The sequence below is a fragment of the Candida jiufengensis genome, assembly GCF_024610255.1.
Source record: "Candida jiufengensis strain CBS 10846 chromosome Unknown scaffold2, whole genome shotgun sequence".
Lineage (NCBI taxonomy): Eukaryota > Fungi > Ascomycota > Pichiomycetes > Serinales > Debaryomycetaceae > Lodderomyces > Lodderomyces jiufengensis.
Genome location: NW_026261561.1, coordinates 716,992 through 736,746, shown reverse-complemented (window position 1 = coordinate 736,746; position 19,755 = coordinate 716,992). Strand labels below are relative to the sequence as shown.

Sequence of the window (19,755 nt, the reverse complement as noted above, 5' to 3'; positions counted from 1 at the left end):
CTTTACTTTTACGTAATATCCCATTATCTATTTAACTCTTTCCCCTAGATAATAATTGTATTTAATTTGCAAGATGAGGTGGTAATAGAAAATTAGGTATTGAATTCTTGATATGATAAATATGTTGACAATTTTTACAAATCATTTTACCTTCCACAATTTGAGTTTCTATTAATAATGTATGTAAATCTTTTAATATTATTTGATCGTCTTCCATTATCGGATCTAATCCTTCAGGTTTTGTTGGAGGTAATGATTCATTCCCCAAATCTTTTGCTACTGATATTATTGCATCCCAATCTAATTTATCTAACATATGTGTTATGAATACTGGTTTAAACTCTTGTTCTTCCTGTACTAATTGACATTCTTCATATTTTAATGGGAATGATTCTGTAGATGATTGACATCCTTTCACTGCACATTTGACAAAATTGGTTGTAAGGAATTTCATGATAGATTTGTGAATGGATTCTTATTGCCCAAGTTGAAACGTTGTAATTTTTAATGTATGAAACATACAAAAGATGTGAAAAATTAGAGATGGAATACTTGCATATAAAACTTGGTGTCAAAACATTATTTCATTTTGTCAAAGAATTTTGCGACAAGCTTTTATTTTTCATAAAAACATTTTTAGTGGCAACCAGTTTCAAGACTTAATTAAGCTCAATTCAATTAAAATTTGTAACACTCCACATCAATGTCATTACAAAAGCTAACAGCAGAAATATACTCACTTTTTGAAAAAGAAGATTATGCGAAATGTCAACAGTTATTGCCACCTATAAAATTAGAATTAATTAAACATAATTTATTAGTACCATTAGATTCAAATACACAAACAAAAGATCAAATAAATGATATTAAAATAGCTCAAAGAGTATTAGAAATTGGAGCATTATCATCATTACTCACAAACAATTATAATGGATTTGAAAACTCATTTGCTCAATTAAGACCTTTTTATTCAAATGGTAAAATTCATAATATAAATAAATTACATTTAAATACTGATTCAACTAAAATTATATCATTATATTTATTATATTTATTAAGTCAAGGATTAATTTCAAAATTTCACATTGAGTTGGAACTCATCTATAACTCCAAGCAATATGACGTTGAAAATGACAAATACTTGAATTTACCAATCAATTTAGAAAGTAATTTAATGGAAGGTAATTATATAAAAATATGGAAATTATTAAAAGAAGAAAAGAATTTACCATGTAAAGAATTCAATCATTTCATTGATACTTTGATAAATGCATTGAGATATGAAATATCAAAAAGTATTGAAAAAACGTATGATTCAATACCAATTTCAAATTGTAAAAATCTATTATATTTACCTCAAGAAACAAGTGATTTACAATTTGAAGAAATTTTAAAAGATAATTTAGATACACAAAATTGGGAACTTAAAAATGGAAATATTATTTTTACAAAACCAGAAAATGAAACTAATGTTGATAATGAAACTATTATTAAAAATGTCTTGGGTTATGCTGAACAAGTAGAATCAATTGTATAATGACTATAGAATATTATAAATATTTGTAATGTTATTCATTTTTCAAAGATGCGTAATAACCTTTATAAGCTATGTCCAAATCATTCAAAAAAGAATCTGAATCTTCTTGAGATAATTCTTTTTCTAAATTATTTATCTTAATTAACCAATTAATTAATTTTGACTTTCCTGTAAACTCTATATCCTCATTAAACTCATTTAAATTAACAACTAAATCACTTAGCAAAGGATGTAATTGTTCTCTTGTCTTATAATTCAATTTGATTGCGTCCATACATGTTATGAAATTACCAGTTATTTCTGCAATTAATCTTGCTTTAGCAGTATTGTTGGTGTTGTTGTTACCATTACCATTAACGTTCACAGTTTGACTAGTTTCCGATAAATGCTCAATTGTTGAAGGTACTCCAGACTCCAATCTCTTAAGAGCTAGTGGATAATTTAAATTAAATTTTTGCATATATTCCTTTAGAAAATTAGATAGATCAGGTAATAAATTTGGTAATAAATTTTGTAATATGGGAAATTTTGTATCATCAAAATTCTTAATTAGTATTTGGTACTGACTTATTAATCTGTATGTAGTTGATGTATATTTTTCTTTATCTGTAATGTAGTCCTTTATGAATGAATTCTCCAACATTTCGATAGTTGGTAATATCGAACATATTTCTCCTAGTGCATCATATACTGATTTATGCGTTGTACTTTTGATTATTGATGATCTAGTTATTTCATGATTATATATTGCTGAGTTTGAGGATATAGTGAATGAAGTTGAAGCTGTTGGGGCATATTCTGGTGGTAAACTCATTTATTCATTGATAAGTCTGATAAAATAGATAACAATTTTGTGCTTATTCAGTACATATAATTTTGGTATAATATGTTACGAAACAAAAATTATATTCAATTAATCTATAAACAGAACTATATTTTTACTTCTTGAGTCTCCAAAACTATCTCCATCATAACCCAATCTAATCCAGTCTTCTTTACAATATCTATAAACTATAGGGGGGGATTTATATCTACTCATCAAAGAACAAATATCATTATAATTTCTTGATGCAAAAAATTGATCAATAAATTGCTTACCAAATCTTGCTTTCGCAACTTCACATTCATGAATTATCCATTGTAATAAGAATTCGCTTGATTGACGATTGAATGGACATATTGTTATAGGAAATTTTATATCGAAATCTTTTGATTTTGAGAATTTTAATTTAATTATGATTTCAAATTTTATTGAGAAAAATCTACCTTGGGTTGTGAAACTTTGAATGTGGGTTATTGGTAATCCTTCTACTAATTTTTCCATTAATTTTTGATTTGATACATTTGTTGGCTCTATTATTGTTGTATCATAGTCATAAGTAACTTCTTGTGAGTTTATTGACGGTTCTTCTTGTCGATATATATCTAGAAAATCATGATCTGTTGGGAATGGGAATGTAAAAGTTGTCGTTGTTCCCTGAGTATTTAGTTCTTGATTTGAATGTGTCGTAGTTGAATAAATTTTATTCTCTCTAACTGGTGGTAAACCGCCATCATAACATTCAAGGTATTCTTTAACTTGAAAAGTTTGTTGCTTTAGTGAAAGGTGCTTTTTGACTTTGTTGTTGGATGAATTTGTCATTAGTTTACATATAAGATTTAATTGATCTCCAGGACCTATTGAACTATTTGGTATTGTAACTTCTGCTATAACTTGATTATCAGGAGAATTTCTTAATTCAACAACTGGTTCGTTAAATTGTCGATATAAAGGTAATGTATCATATAATTTAATAACAACAGGAAACATTTCCATATAAGAAACTTCGGTAGTGCTACTTTCTCCAGTTGTCACCTTCACAGTTAAATAATGTGTTGTAATTGAGCCAAAAGTCGTCAGACATCCAGATGATATAACGTCACGGGGAATAGGTATCAAAATAGGTAAATCTAACCCCAAAACTTTCTCACTAAATCCATTTATTGGTTTAAAAGCTAATGGATCTTCAAAAATCTTAAATTCTTTAAAAGCATCATTTGATCCAAATTTTGTGGGTACTGTAACTTTTTGTCTGGTCAATAAAACTATAGAGACTGAACGTATTAAAAAGGGTGATCCATTGCTTGATCTAATTTGAATATTTGCTTCTATTCTTGGTATACTTCTACTAATACCAGGACATCCATAAACTATTGATGAGGCTGTTGATTCTAGAAAAATATTTATTGGATATTCTTGTTTTTGTGCTGATGAGTTTGATGACACTTGAAATAGCATTGGGTGTAATTCATTGAATCAATTATGTTGGTGACATTAAATAGATATAGAGTTTGTTAGATTGAGTAATTTTCGTGTGTGTTTATACTTTATCGAGAATATACTTACATATATTTTTTCTTATGAAACTTGTTTCAAATATAACATATTTTAATTATATATTATCTTTTTACATTTATACATAGCAAAGCCTATTTCTTATACAAGAGTAGTTCATAGAATCCCAGGGAATATAGCCCATTGAATTTTAAAGTCCTCTTTATATTTCAAGTGGTAATAGTTGTAGGTTTCCAAAGCAGTAATTGATAAATTAGTAATCACAAATAGCCATCCAGCTATAAACATGAATGAAACAGTATTGAACCCATTTTTGAGACTAAATAACATCAAAATTGTATAAATTATAACTTCATAAGTATAATGTGGTGATGAGGAATACTTAAAGTTAGGTAACGAATATTTTTGTAAATTAGCTAATTGATAATGAGTAACAAATTGTTGAACTGAAGCAATTCCAAAAAACGCCATTAATATATAATCAACTATAGTTAATGCAGCACTTGTTCCACAATTACCTTCCAACCCCAGGTATGTAGCTGTTGAGATCAATACATAATGAGCCATACCAACTAGATAATGACTTACATTCATTTTAGAAGTTGGTGAAAATTTAGTAACAAAAAAGCTTTCAAACATTCTTCTTGAACCTTGAGCCAATAGTAGTTTGTTAATAATTTGTAAATTTTTATAAGTAGCTGAATCATTTAACCCCAACATCGATTTATGACATTCCTGAAAATAAGTAGCAGTAGATAAAGTAAATAAACAAATATAAAAATGAGTAAACCACAGCTTTTGAACAACTGCATTATCAGCTATAAATTGAACTATTTCTGATGAAGGTGATGATGGTGAAGAATTGGTCTTCAAATCTGCATTTTTGCCATAGTCCAATAGTTTATTCAACGGTTTAACAAATTTAACAATTAAAACTCCCAATGTTAAAGCCAAATATGAAATAATAACAAATATTTGTAAATGATAAATTGTTATATACATGTTATATTTGAAAAAAAAATTGATATCTTTGAAATATAATGATCTTGTTCTATATTTTTTTAATTTAATCAAATACTTGTACTTTTCAGATTCCACTACGACATATCATAAAAGTTTGTTAATTGTAGTTTAATTTTAATTTGAGATATATGTTAAGTTTATTTTGTCTCGTATATTTTTCAATTTATGAAATTTTTATAAGAGAGTTAAAATCTGTTTTACAATTATATTAGGGGGTATTGGTCAAAAGTTATGGATTAGATGTAATTATCATTAAAGAACGAAAAATATAGAAATGAATATTTTTAATAGAACATTTTAATATATTAATATAAATATATCTACTATAAAAATAAATACTTAAACAAGAATCGAATGATAGTCATCATTATGATAATGAACAAATTGTTATGATTAAAAATAAACAATGAAGAAATGAATAATAATTTTTTGTTTGAAATTAATACCGAAACATGAAGAACTTAAATAAAAAAGTCTTTTAAATTTTGAAAAATTGATTTTCTAATCAAGAACAGGGTATGAAAATTAAATTAGGTAATATTACCAATGACTCGCTGAGCTATTGTGAAATCTTTTTAAAATATTAACTCATTATTAATTTCAGTTAAACAATAATTGATAATAAAGCAAATAATCCAGCCAATATTGATGAAACCTTAGTTGATGAACCTGAACCTTCATAAGCTGGGACACTAACTGCTGAAGACGAAGGAGCAGCATTAATTGAAGTAGAAATACCTGAACCAGAGCCACTACCTGATCCAGTACCTGATGATCCACTACCTGATCCACTACCTGGTGAACCACTGCCTGATCCAGTACCTGATGATCCAGAACCTGATGAACCACTACCTGAACCACTACCTGGTGAACCACTACCTGATCCAGTACCTGATGAACCACTACCTGATCCAGTACCTGATGAACCACTTCCTGATCCAGTACCTGATGAACCACTTCCTGAACCAGTACCTGATGAACCACTACCTGAACCACTACCTGATGAACCACTACCTGAACCACTACCTGATGAACCTTCACCATTATTAGAACCTTGACCGCCATTATTTGAACCGTTGCCACCTGAAGGAGTTGAAGTGGCAGTACCATTACCATTACCGTTGCCAGTACCAGTACCAGTAGGATTACCGTTTCCATTTTCTGTTCCAGTAGCATTTCCATTACCATTGGTGTTTCCATTTCCATTATTGTTTCCACCGGTTGGAATTGAAGTAGCAGTTCCTGAGCCAGTTTCAGTAGTCTTACCATTGCCTGAGCCAGTTTCAGTAGTTTTACCATTGCCTGAGCCAGTTTCAGTAGTTATACCATTACCAGTACCTGTACCTGTATTTCCATTTCCAGTGCCTGTGGCTGAAGAAGTTGAATTTTGGTAAGGAGCTGTAGGAATTATAGATGATTGATGTGGGAAAGTTGTAATAGTAGTAAGGTATGAGTTTGATTGACTAACAATTCCTGATTCAGTTTCAGTAGAACCATCTGAGTTAGTTGTAGTCCAAGTAGTTGTGTACTCGGTTGTAAATGGAGCTGATGAAGATTTGGATGTTGATTGATGTGGGAAAGTAGTAATAGTAGTAAGGTATGAGTTTGATTGACTAACAATTCCTGATTCAGTTTCAGTTAAACCACCTGAGTTAGTTGTTGTCCAAGTAGTTGTATATTCAGTTGTAAATGGAGCTGATGAGGACTTGGATGTTGATTGATGTGGGAATGTTGTAATAGTAGTAAGGTATGAGTTTGATTGACTAACAATACCTGATTCAGTTTCAGTAGAGCCATCTGAGTTAGTTGTAGTCCAAGTAGTTGTGTATTCAGTTGTAAATGGAACTGATGAGGACTTGGATGTTGATTGATGTGGGAAAGTAGTAATAGTGGTAAGGTATGAGTTTGATTGACTAACAATACCTGATTCAGTTTCAGTAGAACCATCTGAGTTAGTTGTAGTCCAAGTAGTTGTGTACTCGGTTGTAAATGGAGCTGATGAAGATTTGGATGTTGATTGATGTGGGAATGTAGTAATTGTAGTTAATGAAGTATCTGATTGACTAACAATTCCTGAATCAGTTTCAGTTAAACCACCTGAGTTAGTTGTCGTCCAAGTGGTTGTGTATTCAGTAGTAAATGGAGCTGATGAAGATTTGGATGATGATTGATGTGGGAAAGTAGTAATTGTAGTAAGGTATGAGTTTGATTGACTAACAATTCCTGATTCAGTTTCAGTTGAACCATCTGAGTTAGTCGTAGTCCAAGTAGTTGTGTATTCAGTTGTAAATGGGGCTGATGAGGATTCAGATGAAATAATACCACCAGTTGAGCTTGCGCTTGATGAAATTGGACCGGTTGAGCTTTCACTTGATGAAACTGGACCGGATGAGCTAGCACTTGAAGAAGAAGGAGCTGATGAACTTTCACTTGATGAAGATGGTACTGATGAAGAACTTTCACTTGATGAAGCTGGTACTGATGAAGAGCTTTCACTTGATGAAGCTGGTACTGATGAAGAACTCTCACTTGATGAAGCTGGTACTGATGATGAGCTTTCACTCGATGAAGATGGTACTGATGAAGAACTTTCACTTGATGAAGATGGTACTGATGATGAGTTTTCACTTGATGAAGCTGGTACTGATGAAGAACTTTCACTTGATGAAGCTGGTACTGATGAAGAACTTTCACTTGATGAAGCTGGTCCTGATGATGAGCTTTCACTTGATGAAGCTGGTACTGATGATGAGCTTTCACTTGATGAAGCTGGTACTGATGATGAGCTTTCACTTGATGAAGCTGGTACTGATGATGAACTTTCACTTGATGAAGTTGGAACTGATGATGAGCTTTCACTTGATGAAGTTGGAACTGATGATGAGCTTTCACTTGATGAAATTGGACCAGTTGAGCTAGCACTTGAGGATGTAGGAGCTGAAGAGCTTTCACTAGAAGAAGTTGGGATAGATGATGAACTTTCACTAGAAGAAGTTGGGATTGATGAACTTTGACTAGATGATGTTGGGATTGATGAGCTTTCACTTGATGATGTAGCTGAAACGGAACTTATAGATGAACTTGATGAAGATAAAGTTGAACTAGTAGCAGTAGTTGAAGATGAAACATCAGTTCCTGGAGCAGGTGGTAATTTTTTACAAACACAATTACTTGGACGAAGTGAACCGGCTGGAACAGGACCATTATATTGTAATGAACCTAACAAAGTAGTTGGTAAACCAGCACCTGTATCGGTAACAACTTGGAAATTTGAATTAATGTAACCAAGACCAATATCAAATTTTTGTGATAAAGCTAAACCAGCAACATTAAGACCTCTTAAAGTTAAAATACCAGTACCAGCATTATAATCCCAAGCTGGAGCACTAAGGAATGGAATTGCAAGTAATGGAATACTAATACCAACTCTATTTCTATTACCATAACCATAAACCTTATAAGTACGTCCTGGAGTACTGACAGCTTCAATAACAATGGAACTTTCTGAATCATCTAAATAGAAAATTTGATTAGGATCAATTGGTGAAACTAAAGTAGCTAAATAAATAGTTGAATCTTCATAAGCAGCAAAACAACCATTACCAGAAATACCACTTGTTTGTTGATAAAAACTTCCATATAAACAAATTGTACCAGTATTTGAGATAGATGTAGCAGGTAAACCAAGAGTAACAGCTGCAGCACTTCTTTGAGTTTGATAAAATACAACTAAACCAGTATTTGTCCATGAAGCAGCAGTTAAACTGAAAATTGAACCAACAACTGCACCATTGGCACCAAAATATATTTCACCATTATTAGTAAATGATAAACCAACTAAATTATAATTAGCAGGAAGCAATGATTTAACGGCGTTAAATGCAATAATTCCATCATTTTGAATTTTATTTAAAACACCTAATAAAGTAACTTGTAATCCAATTAATGGATTAACTGATGAAATATATAAACCAGCATCTGGTTGAACAGTTAAATCACCAACAAAAGCGGAAATAGCATTATCAATGATTGACCAATAAGCACCTGAATGAATAGTTATAGCACCGACATTTAAATCAATAGTATTTCTTGAAATAGTGTTTGTTGTAATATCTAAACCAGCAATGGCTTGAACATAAAAGAACAAAATTGGGTATAAAATTTGTCTTAACATATTTAACTCAACTTATTCTATAATTTTTAACGAATGATTTTATTATTTAACGAATGAATTGAATTGATGAATGAGTCGAAGTTAAAATATGATGATATATAAATAAAAAATAACCGAAACAAATCATCTTGAAAAAGTATGTGGATATTGATATATATTTATAAATTTTTTAGATATTCCTATTCTAAAATTAATTTCACCAAATAATCTTAAGAATATTAAGGATATTTACAATTTGCCTTGAGATTTCAAAATTTGTATTTATGATATACACATATTGCAACAATTTTTAGCATTCTTAACGTGAAATACACAATCCCAAATAAGAAAACAAATATCCACAATTAAACTTTTTTAATTCCTTATTTAATCAGTATTTAAGTTTAATAATATTCGTAATTGTTTCTTTAGTAAAAAGCAATTGTATATTCTGTAAATTAGATTCATTATATTTTTGTTGGTAATACAAAATTAGTTTCATTTATTTTGCAACCTATATAATAAAAACATTACACAAACCCAAAGAAAAAAAAATGTGATATAAAAAAAATTTAAAATTTAAAATTATTACACAAACCAAGTGAACCCTACAAATTTAAAAAAGTTTATTGTTTCAAAAATATATTATAAATAATAATTGTTAGAAAATTGTACATTAATTCCTTATTTTATGATTCTTTTAATTCTTATAGACTTAAAACTAAAATGAAAGACTTTTTACTTAATATGGAGATTCGTCAAATTTCGCCAATATTTATTCTGTATAATGCATTACAGTATATCATCCATATATTTAAGATCGAAACGTTTAAATGTATAACAAATTCAAGCGTTCGTTTCAATGCAATTCTAAACAAGAATAACAATAACAAAATAGCCTAAAGGGTTGTTAAGCCATACCACAGTTTGGAAAACTAATCATCAAATTGAATTTGCTATCTATATTGTCTTTCATCTGTATATATATTTTTTTTGAATATGAGGTGAAACTATACATAATTGAATAGAGAGTAAACTTCCTAAAAATAAAGGACAAAAGAAAATCGCTCATAAATAAAAATCTCACTAATACTTAAGAATAGTCGATGCTGCATACATCCTTTGAAGAATTTGTTTTATTCAAGTATCCAGTAAATAAATGATTTTCCATGATCGACGACCTGCCAAAAAAGAATAGTTCAATACCTAAAGTAAATTAAACTTTCTCTTTTGTTCTTTATTACAATACACCATGAACAAAGTAAACATCAATAAGGTAAACAAAAACTACAACATTTTTCGTGTTTTGTACTTCTTGCTTAGCCATTAATGATTATTTCTATTATTTTACAACCATGAATTAAAAGCTAATTCAGAATTAAAGTTAATTTTAGACACTTGTTAAATCTTTAGCTTTTACTTGATTGGGAAAGATTTAGTTGTTCGATCGATCTTGTAACAAATAGTTGCATTAAACGAAAAAGTTCTTGACTAAGTATGTATTATAAAGATGAGGTTTAATTTCAAACCAAAACTTTTTGCAATAATACGAAAACATAAAAATGAAATTATCTAGGAAGTAAAAACATTTTCAAAGACAATACAAATAAATCAATTTGTTGAACAATTTATTTTTTGACGGTAATTGGTCGAAAAATTAATCTGAACACAGAACTGAAATATGCATTTTTTAATTACAAACTTAACAACTCAAAACCCCAGTTAATACAATTATATTGGTTGTGAGACTTTAATTAGTGTCTTAATTATCATCGTATTATTAACATGTGCATACTCATAACTATAGGGTCTTAATTCGTTATAAACAACAAAAGCAGAGTCTATTCAAACAAATTACAATTAACATTTAATCGACGATATACTACTTTATGATTTTTGTACTCAAGTCGAGTTTGAAACGTGGATCAGCCTTTTCAATGTGAAAAAATTCGAGATTCCAACATAAATGAACGTTTGATTGTGTATGAAATTAGCATCAGTGATTAAAATTATGCATAATTTAAATTTTGCCTTACTTGAATTCTTTGTTAGGAGTTTATGTTTAATGAGTTAAAATTTCTTACTTATTAAATTATTTTCTTTGTTCTTTATCTTATTTTTAAATTTTTATTTTTATTTTTACTGTTGAACCAATAAATTGATATTCCTGAAAATTGAAAATCTTGAACTTACAAAAGAATATTCCAAAAAAATTGATTTACTTAATTAAAATGAGTCGTATATTTTGACTTAACATAATTACGGGATATTAGATCTTGGATTGCATTACTCAAAGCTTTTTAATGAATCGCTTGCAATAAGTTTGAAGATTTAAATTTAAGTTAAGAATCAAACGACATGTATTTTGAATTCTATTAAGATATTAAAATTATTAACAAGAAAAATTTTAAAGTAAAAAAAGGGTTTAATAAAAATTAGACGAAAATTTAATTGTTTTACAATTTTAAACTTTTTAATAAAAAGTTTAATTATTTATTTATTTATTTATTTATTTATTATTTAGATTAAATTTTTTAAGCATCAAATGATTTGGGGGGTGTTTTTTTTTTTTTTGTCTATTTTTCATCATAGAATATATTTCAAGATTAATAGCAATGAATTATATAAGTGATTCTCATTCACGTAGTTCAATTAAACTTTGTTATTCAAAAACGGCAGTCCTTACCTTGATTTTTGAAATTAAGGTTATAACTGTTGATCAAAAAGTTTAATATACCAATTTACAAATTGAACAAATTTTGAGCAAAAATGAGAGACAAATTTGCACATGAAATATTGTACTTTAATACTAGTTACATGAAGAGTACAGTGTGTTAAACAATCGATTGTAATGCATTTTTTAAGCCAAAATTGAAATTATTTTATTGATGATATAACGTCACTAGTACTACTTTACATTCATTTGATTAATATATTTAAAATAAAGCATCAAGTATTTTCAGACAATACATTGATTCGAGAAAGTTTTATCTCTATAATGTGATGAAATTACTTTTGTTTTTAAATATTTACTATCGTAAAAGTATAAAATCTAAAACAACCAAAATATTTCATTTTACTTTTAAGAATTATTACTTTAAAAACTGATCTACAATTTGAGCAGAAAGAAAAAAAAAGGTAAAATTGAGTGTTCTAAAGAATATGTACGAATCGAATACATTCTGAAAGGTTTTTACGACACGTTTGCATTAATTTAGTAAGTACATTGTTAATCCCTAAAGTTACCTCAACAAAATAACCAGTTAAGTCAGGGCTCGATAATAACGTATTTCTCTTACAAACGTATTATTCTTGCAAACCCAGTCTTGTTAAAAACATTAAAAAATGGGCTGATTTCCTCTTCAGATTACTGTTAACATTAGATTTATCTCCACTGAAACTGATTATGATCGTGAAGTTTATCGCTAAGTAAAATTTTAGCTAAAAGTGCAACATATAACACAAAGTTTACGCATAATTACTTGCCGATCACTAAGGAATTATTTGTTTGAGAAATAAATATACTAATCACAGGGAAGAAAAGAGAGTTGGCTCTGCTGGATGTATTTCTAATGATTTCTAGAACTTGATCAATATTGCATTTCTTACATTAAGTACCAACAAAATTGCATTTTTCATTCGGTTTCTTTTGTTCTTATTTGGGTCTATTAGTTTTCTCTTTTTTGGGTCTTGATGAACGTTTGCTTTTGTATTATATCACTTAAGAATTTTCTTCACGACGATAACAAAAGTCAATATGCCCATTTTTTCATTAACATTGGCATTGTAGATTTAACCTAGATTTTGAGTATTTACTCGTCTCAGACTTGAAATCTAGATCTAAGATTTAAATGGTTAGATTTAAAAAAGTCTAAAGATTCCAAAAAGTTACTACTTTGGGGTATGGGGAAAAAAATACACGGCCCAAATCACAAAACTTTTTTACATGACAAGTATTTACTACAAGGGCGAAAACTGTCACTTTCATTTTCTTCCTGTCGATGAGGTATATACCAAGAATTACTCAACAATAAAGAATGACAATTGCAAAGAATCAAAAGATGAACTTTCTAATTCAAAAACGCAATCTCTTCATTAATTTTATTAATAAATTACACTCGGGCGGGGTTATCAGAAATTTCTAAAGTACTAAAGGTAGGGAAAAACAATAGGAGTGAAAATTTAAGATTTAGCAAACTGTTGATTATACCATTAGTGACTATTTCTAAATATGGTATCTAAAACAACTCAACTGAAATTGTAAATCTTTTTTCTTGTAAATAAATTTATGAGATATCACATTTTTTGATATTGTTATATGCAGTATAAATGCATAAATAAAAATGTATTAGATGTAATTGCTTTTGGCATTGTTCTAAGAAATATTTTGTTAATACTATAAATAAATTAAAATATACTTTCTTTAGTTATAAGACCCTTCTCATCATATGTGAACCAAACATTACACAAATTTAGTTCTTTTTTGAATAATTGAGCAATAAAAAATTAAATTCATCTAAGATAATACAATTTAAATAAATTAGATCTTGCAGTGGTTATAAGCAATATCTCAATTTAAAATCTTCAATTTTTTTGATCTGCGTTTACATAATGGAAATGTAAGTCAATATATGTATACAATATTATTTAGTTGATCTTTCTTTCTTTTACCTTAGTCAATTCTTATTTATTGTAATTACGGAAAGACGTGGAACCTTTTTTTATTTTTTTTAATTTTAGGAAACCAATGTCCCTTTTTAGAAAAAAATGGTATTTTTGTGCTTCGATTTCACTATTTTAAAATGTATTGATCACAATATAATATAATAGAGACATAATTTAGGGTAAAATTTTATAGAATGGTAAGACAATTTAAAACATATTCTTACTAGCCATTCTACTAAATTGTTAAACTGAATTTTCTTTCAATTTCTACATGGCCATTAATTTAGATATGTGAAATTTTTAGTTAATTAATTTAATTATTGAAAGGCAACGATTCTGCGACTTAGTATATCTAATCAAAAATTCAAGTTTAAATGCTAAATTTATTTTATTCTCAAAAGCATTTCTTAATGATGCCTTTCAATTCCTCGAGAAGTTTCAAGACGTGAAATTGAAATGAACGAATTTTAGTATGTATTTATTATTCATGTAGAACTGACTATTTCTTTTTTATTTTACAATATTACCTCGTACAACAGAAAGGGAACTCATCAATTCTTAACCTTTGCATAAAAAATCATAGGGAATTAATGTCCCTTTTTTAATACATGCTGCATAATTTTTTCTTGCATATAATTTACTCTTAAGATAATTTTTTCTACACAAAAAAAGCCACCATAGTTAAAACTTAGTAGAAAAATTACCCTCTAATTTTCATTAGCGATAAACTAATTTTATAAAACAAATAAACGAATAATTTGACAAGATTAATCTAAGTTGCTTTAATCACCTTACAGTTAATTCATTCTAGAATCGATTAAGGCAAATTAAAGTTCTTCGGAATAAAAAAGAACTACTTGAAAAGTATTTTAAATTAAAAAAAAACATAAACCAGATTACAGGAAATTTCAAGAAGTGTTTTTACTACCCAGACTTCCGTACAGTTAGAAAATATAATCTATCACTTTCATAAGCAAAACACAAATTATTTCCAATCTGAGGCAATAGAATTATAGTCATTATTAGATTAGATGATCTCGCTAACCGGGACATGGTTATAGACTTTAACTTCCAATCAAAGAATTTCCAGGACTCGATGGTTGTGATATTTCGGAAAGAAGGAGAGGATTCAATCTATGCTAGAGATTTACAAAACAATTAGATTTTAATTAAAAAGATTAATCCCTTTTTTAATACCTCATTTCTATTGTCTAAAAAATACCATAAAGGATGTTAACAAATATTTTACCGGATATATGTAGATGCTATATATAACTACTACATTTCGTAAAATTGTTAGCTCATTAATCCAGATTGTTGCTCTATCCTTTTTTTTCCTTATGCATGTTGTTAAGCATAACATGTTTCTACTTTTCGAACCACATAATTTTTCAATATCCGCATTTTTAATCACAACCCTTATTTTCACCTAAAAAAATTTTATACAGTGTCAAATTGCAATAATAATGATAAAAGAGAAGATAGAACAATTATATTGACTTCACGTTCGTTTCCAATCAGTGATCCCAAATTGTTGAAATTGAAGTTTCAAGCACTAGGAGCTATTCGGCATTTCTGTTCCTATCATACAAATGTATGTAAAATAAAAGGGTAGAATCATAAGAAGCAAAGCAATCTGACGAGCGGCCAAATTATTATCTAGTTGGAGAGTTAATCTTGATGACCAATATCGTTTATTTCACTGTTAGCTAATTTTAATGACCAGATAAAAGATAGTAATTGTAAAAATTGAGATGCAGATATTTTTGTAGGAATAATATGACTAGGTTTGAATAGATTAGAACAAATTTTAATCAAAAAGTTCATTTTCATTGACCAGATAGCTAATTCATACAAACTATGGAAGTACTTTTGAATTTAATTACATTAGTGTAATTGTGATCTGTTTCAAACAATAAATCTCAAACTTGAATTTTAATCTTATTTTGGTGCAAAATTATTCGTTTCATAATTTTTTTGGAGCAAAATTATTCATACCAACCACTCTCTCAAATGCATATGGTGATACACTGAGTCATTTATTTGCTGGGACTAAAACCGAAACCCAAAGCTAATTCTGTTTGCATATTCTGTAGTTATTATTATCGGATATGTTGTATATATATTATCAATATGTTAGGATGTGCTACTCGGTTTTTGTGTCATTAATTCTTTGTAAAACATTTTATATTTTTGTTTGGTATTTGACGTTTTAAAGTTTAATTTCGCGACAAAGACTTGAAAAACAATCATCAAGAGGACTTAATATACGCTTTATGTTCACTCTATTACTTTGCAAAAACTTTTGCAGATTCAATTAAAATTCAAGCATGCTCAATTAACATGATTTTGAACATAATCTATCTCATCTATAAACTTTTCTATAAGATTAATAAACTTCTAAAATATATCTACCATCTTCTTTCAAATCTTCGATTAATTTACCAACATCTTTAATTTCTTCACCAACTTTCTTAGCAGCATTAATTAAAATGTCTGATAAACATTGGGTAATATCTGGAACAGGCCAAGTTGGACCACAAAGATAGAATCCTCCCTTTTTATTAACAAATGCATCTGTTAATTCTTCAAGTGATTCTCTAATTCTATCTTGAATATAAATTTTTTGTGGTTGATCTCTTGAAAAAGCAGCACCAATATGAGTTAAAACACCAGCATCCTTATAGGCTTCCCATAATTCTCCATAAAGATACTCTTCTTTTCTATGTCTTGAACCCATAAAAAGATAAATTTCACCAATTTCCATACCTTGTTGCTTTTGCCAAATTTTTTCCTCTAAGAAAGCTTTGAATGGTGCCAAACCAGTACCTAAACCGGACATAATAATTGGTTGCTTTGGTGATGGAGGTAATTTCATAACTGATGGTTTAACACTAACTACTAATTCATCACCAATTTTCAAATCTGATAAATATTTAGAACAATGACCATATCTTAATCTACCTTTTGGATCAATCCAATCAACAACGACAATTAACAAATGAACAGAATTTGGATGCATTTTTTGAGAGGATGCAATTGAATATTCTCTTCTTTTTAGAGGTGCAATAATTTTAACTAGTTCATCAAAAGTTGGCCTTGCTGTAGTGAATTCCTCCAAAATATCAAAGTATGAATCGAAATTAACATCTTGTCTCTTTTTCAATTCTTCAGCACCTTCACTACTACCTAATTTTGTTAATTGTTCTTTTTCTTTTGGATCTGTTGCAAATTCTGCTAAAGCTTCATAAAATCTTTTCGGTGGTTTACCCAAGAAATCAATTGATTCTGATAAAATTTGTCTAACACTTCTAATTTCATTTAATTTAAAGTTTTCTTTATTGGTCATTTCAATAAATGAATCACCATCAAGTCCATAAAATTTGATGAATTTTTCAACTTCTTCGGAGTTATTTCTACCATGGATACCCAAAGCTTCACCAAGTTCATACCTCAAACCAGTTCCAGTTATGTCAAATTCAATATGGAAAATGTTTCTTGAATATTCTGTTGGTGTTAACCTTTTATTTTCTTGAACTTTAACAACAAAATTTTTAACTGGTAAATCAGGTCTTAAATCTTTCTTGACATTAAATGCATCTGAGAAAGCAATTTTTTGAGCAATACTATTATAAAAGGTATTATTGACTTCTTCTGATTTCTCAATTGGAACTCGAGGATTGGCAATTAATGAATTTTCATTAATGAAAAATGGAAGTGGTTCTGTTTCTTCTTCTGGTACCTCTGTCGAACCATTTTGATTTATATCTTTCACGTCCGATTGCTCTTTAGCTTGATTTTTTTCATCTTTGTTCTCAACCTCTTGTGTTAAATTTTCCCATTCTGGTGAAACCTCGATATCCACAATTGCTTTTTTCTGATCAGCAGCTTTAATGAAATTATCTAATACAGTAGCTAGTAACTCAAATGATCCTCCATTGGCTTGTAATAATTTATTCACAATAAAATTACCTAATTCTGGTAATGTTGCTCTCCAAAATGCTAATTGTAGTAAAAGTTCAGCAGTCAATCCTTTTGTTCCGTTATTTGTTTCATCTAAAGCATCGACAACAGTGAAATCAACAATAATTAATTTGTTGTGATTCGAGGCTAAAGTCTTCTTGAAATCAATTGGTAATTTTTCAATATCAATTTGTTGTTTATTATTAACCAAGATTACTTTACCACCAGGCTTGACAGTAGCTAAAATGTCATATGAATTTAAAAGAGAAATATCTTCGATTAAAATAACATCAGCAGCATCAACCGAGGCGTATTCCCCATTGGTTGAGATTAATTGAGATTGGAAAACTCCTCCTGATTTGGAATTATCGTATTTATTTCTAATAGCAACATTTTTGCTATTATCTAAAGACAAAGAAAGTGCTAATTTATCAGCAGTATCAACGACCAATGTATTGTCTCTACCCCAAAACAAATAACTTCCTTCAGGTGAGGAGTTTGCATTAAGAATTTCATCTTTAACACCACTTTGATTGGCCAGTTTTGATAACAATTTATCAATGTCAATATTTTTATCAAATTTGTTGATTGTTTTGGCAATTGTAATTCGAGTCCAGTTGAAATTGTGAGGATATTTAAACTCTTCAATACTAAGGGAATGATATCTATTACCCAAAAATAAAGAAGCACTTAAATCTGCTTTTAATTGATCATTTTCAGTGGATAAAACTACCAATTTACTAGTTGAATCAGGAACAATTGCTAAAAATTTTTCTTGATTAAACGGTACTGGAACTCTAATTTGAATTAATCCAAAATCATCATTTACCAAATTTTTCCATTGCTCACTGATGTATGTTCCATAAACAACAAAAACTGTCTTTGCATTTTCATTACCGAGGTATTCAAATTGTGAGTAGTTTTTACCAGTAACTTTACTCAATAAGCTAAAAGCATTATCAATCGAGCTGTCTAAATTTGAGGCCGAGTCTAATAAATTTTGATATAATTGTCCAATATCCTTAACAGATATCAAGTCGTCAAATTTTCTGAACTCTTTTGAAAACTCGATACCATCAAACAAAAATATTGACGGTTTACCTGAAAGAAAAGCATAAAAATGATTTAAAATTGCTAAATGTTGTATTTCATTACTAAAACTTAAAGGTGTAAAAACTGGAAAATTCAAATCTCTTGCAACATTTAATACTCTGCCATAATTTGATACTAATGAATCATCAACAAAATCAATAGCAGAAACATTTAAGGATAATGGAGCATTTTGTCCATACAATGAATTTCTCATATAATCAATACCATTTGCCCCAACAATAGCTGAAACTGGTTGACCATTCGTACCATTTTTTTTAAAGTAACCCAAAATTGCATTTGAAGCACCTGATCTGACTTCAAATTTATTATAAAATGGAACAATTTCGAATGCATTTGGTTGTTGATTATGTAACCAAAGTTGAATATATGAATCAATTAAATTTTCAACACCAATAGTTTCGTAACTGAATATTTTAGAAGCAATAGAGTATATAGCTTGATTTATAATGGTAGTAGCAGACGTGTAACTAACTCCTTTTATCAGGGTTGGATCAGTTGTTATTCCAAATGGATTTGATTGAATTATACTTGAAATATTTGAGCCGATAAAGCTTGAACTTTCTCCATTCTTATTTAAAGAAGATAATGATTCTTGTAAGGCATGAGGAGCCATGATAATTTTGCTGAGTTAACCTTATCAATAAAAAGTTTGAGGATAAATGATGTAGTTAAGATTCTTTCCTTCGTAAAATATAGAATTTTTCATATTCCCAAACTATTTACTTACTATAATCTTTGTATTAAATCACGTGCTAGCAGCAAATGGTAAAAAGCTTCAAGCCCCCTATTTCCCCTTAAGCACAAGAAGAGAAAAAAAAAGGTAGCACAGTCATATAATAATTTTACTCACGTAAAGTTGATTTACTAATTTCACAACTCGTCTATAAGTTGTTTCATAAGTTAATTAACAGGTTTAATCTTTTTATTAACTCTCTTTGATTTTATTATACGGGACAAGTAAATTTG

At 28.9% G+C, this 19,755-nt stretch overlaps 7 protein-coding genes across 7 annotated transcripts; 1 reads left to right on the top strand and 6 right to left on the bottom strand. All coding sequences in view use genetic code 12, as the record gives it.

Moving 5' to 3' along the window:
• Positions 1 to 61: 61 nt before the first annotated feature.
• On the bottom strand, positions 62 to 454 carry KGF54_003383 (RNA methylation protein; the record flags this gene model as incomplete). Its single annotated transcript, XM_051763965.1, has 1 exon — positions 62 to 454. One exon carries the CDS (start codon positions 452 to 454, stop codon positions 62 to 64), a length of 393 nt encoding a protein of 130 aa, XP_051619443.1.
• Positions 455 to 703: 249 nt separating this feature from the next.
• KGF54_003382 (proteasome regulatory particle lid subunit) lies at positions 704 to 1,537 on the top strand (the record flags this gene model as incomplete). The annotated part of the gene is made up of 1 exon (XM_051763964.1): positions 704 to 1,537. One exon carries the CDS (start codon positions 704 to 706, stop codon positions 1,535 to 1,537), a length of 834 nt encoding a protein of 277 aa, XP_051619442.1.
• Positions 1,538 to 1,568: 31 nt separating this feature from the next.
• On the bottom strand, positions 1,569 to 2,351 carry VPS28 (ESCRT-I subunit protein; the record flags this gene model as incomplete). The annotated part of the gene is made up of 1 exon (XM_051763963.1): positions 1,569 to 2,351. One exon carries the CDS (start codon positions 2,349 to 2,351, stop codon positions 1,569 to 1,571), a length of 783 nt encoding a protein of 260 aa, XP_051619441.1.
• A 99-nt stretch (positions 2,352 to 2,450) lies between these two features.
• KGF54_003380 (uncharacterized protein) lies at positions 2,451 to 3,815 on the bottom strand (the record flags this gene model as incomplete). The annotated part of the gene is made up of 1 exon (XM_051763962.1): positions 2,451 to 3,815. The coding sequence occupies one exon, from the start codon at positions 3,813 to 3,815 to the stop codon at positions 2,451 to 2,453; it is 1,365 nt and encodes a 454-aa protein (XP_051619440.1).
• A 213-nt stretch (positions 3,816 to 4,028) lies between these two features.
• On the bottom strand, positions 4,029 to 4,874 carry DFG10 (putative polyprenol reductase; the record flags this gene model as incomplete). Its single annotated transcript, XM_051763960.1, has 1 exon — positions 4,029 to 4,874. The coding sequence occupies one exon, from the start codon at positions 4,872 to 4,874 to the stop codon at positions 4,029 to 4,031; it is 846 nt and encodes a 281-aa protein (XP_051619439.1).
• A 625-nt stretch (positions 4,875 to 5,499) lies between these two features.
• Positions 5,500 to 9,069, bottom strand: IFF6 (Iff6p; the record flags this gene model as incomplete). Its single annotated transcript, XM_051763959.1, has 1 exon — positions 5,500 to 9,069. One exon carries the CDS (start codon positions 9,067 to 9,069, stop codon positions 5,500 to 5,502), a length of 3,570 nt encoding a protein of 1,189 aa, XP_051619438.1.
• Positions 9,070 to 16,102: 7,033 nt separating this feature from the next.
• On the bottom strand, positions 16,103 to 19,402 carry MET10 (sulfite reductase subunit alpha; the record flags this gene model as incomplete). The annotated part of the gene is made up of 1 exon (XM_051763958.1): positions 16,103 to 19,402. One exon carries the CDS (start codon positions 19,400 to 19,402, stop codon positions 16,103 to 16,105), a length of 3,300 nt encoding a protein of 1,099 aa, XP_051619437.1.
• Positions 19,403 to 19,755: the final 353 nt, after the last annotated feature.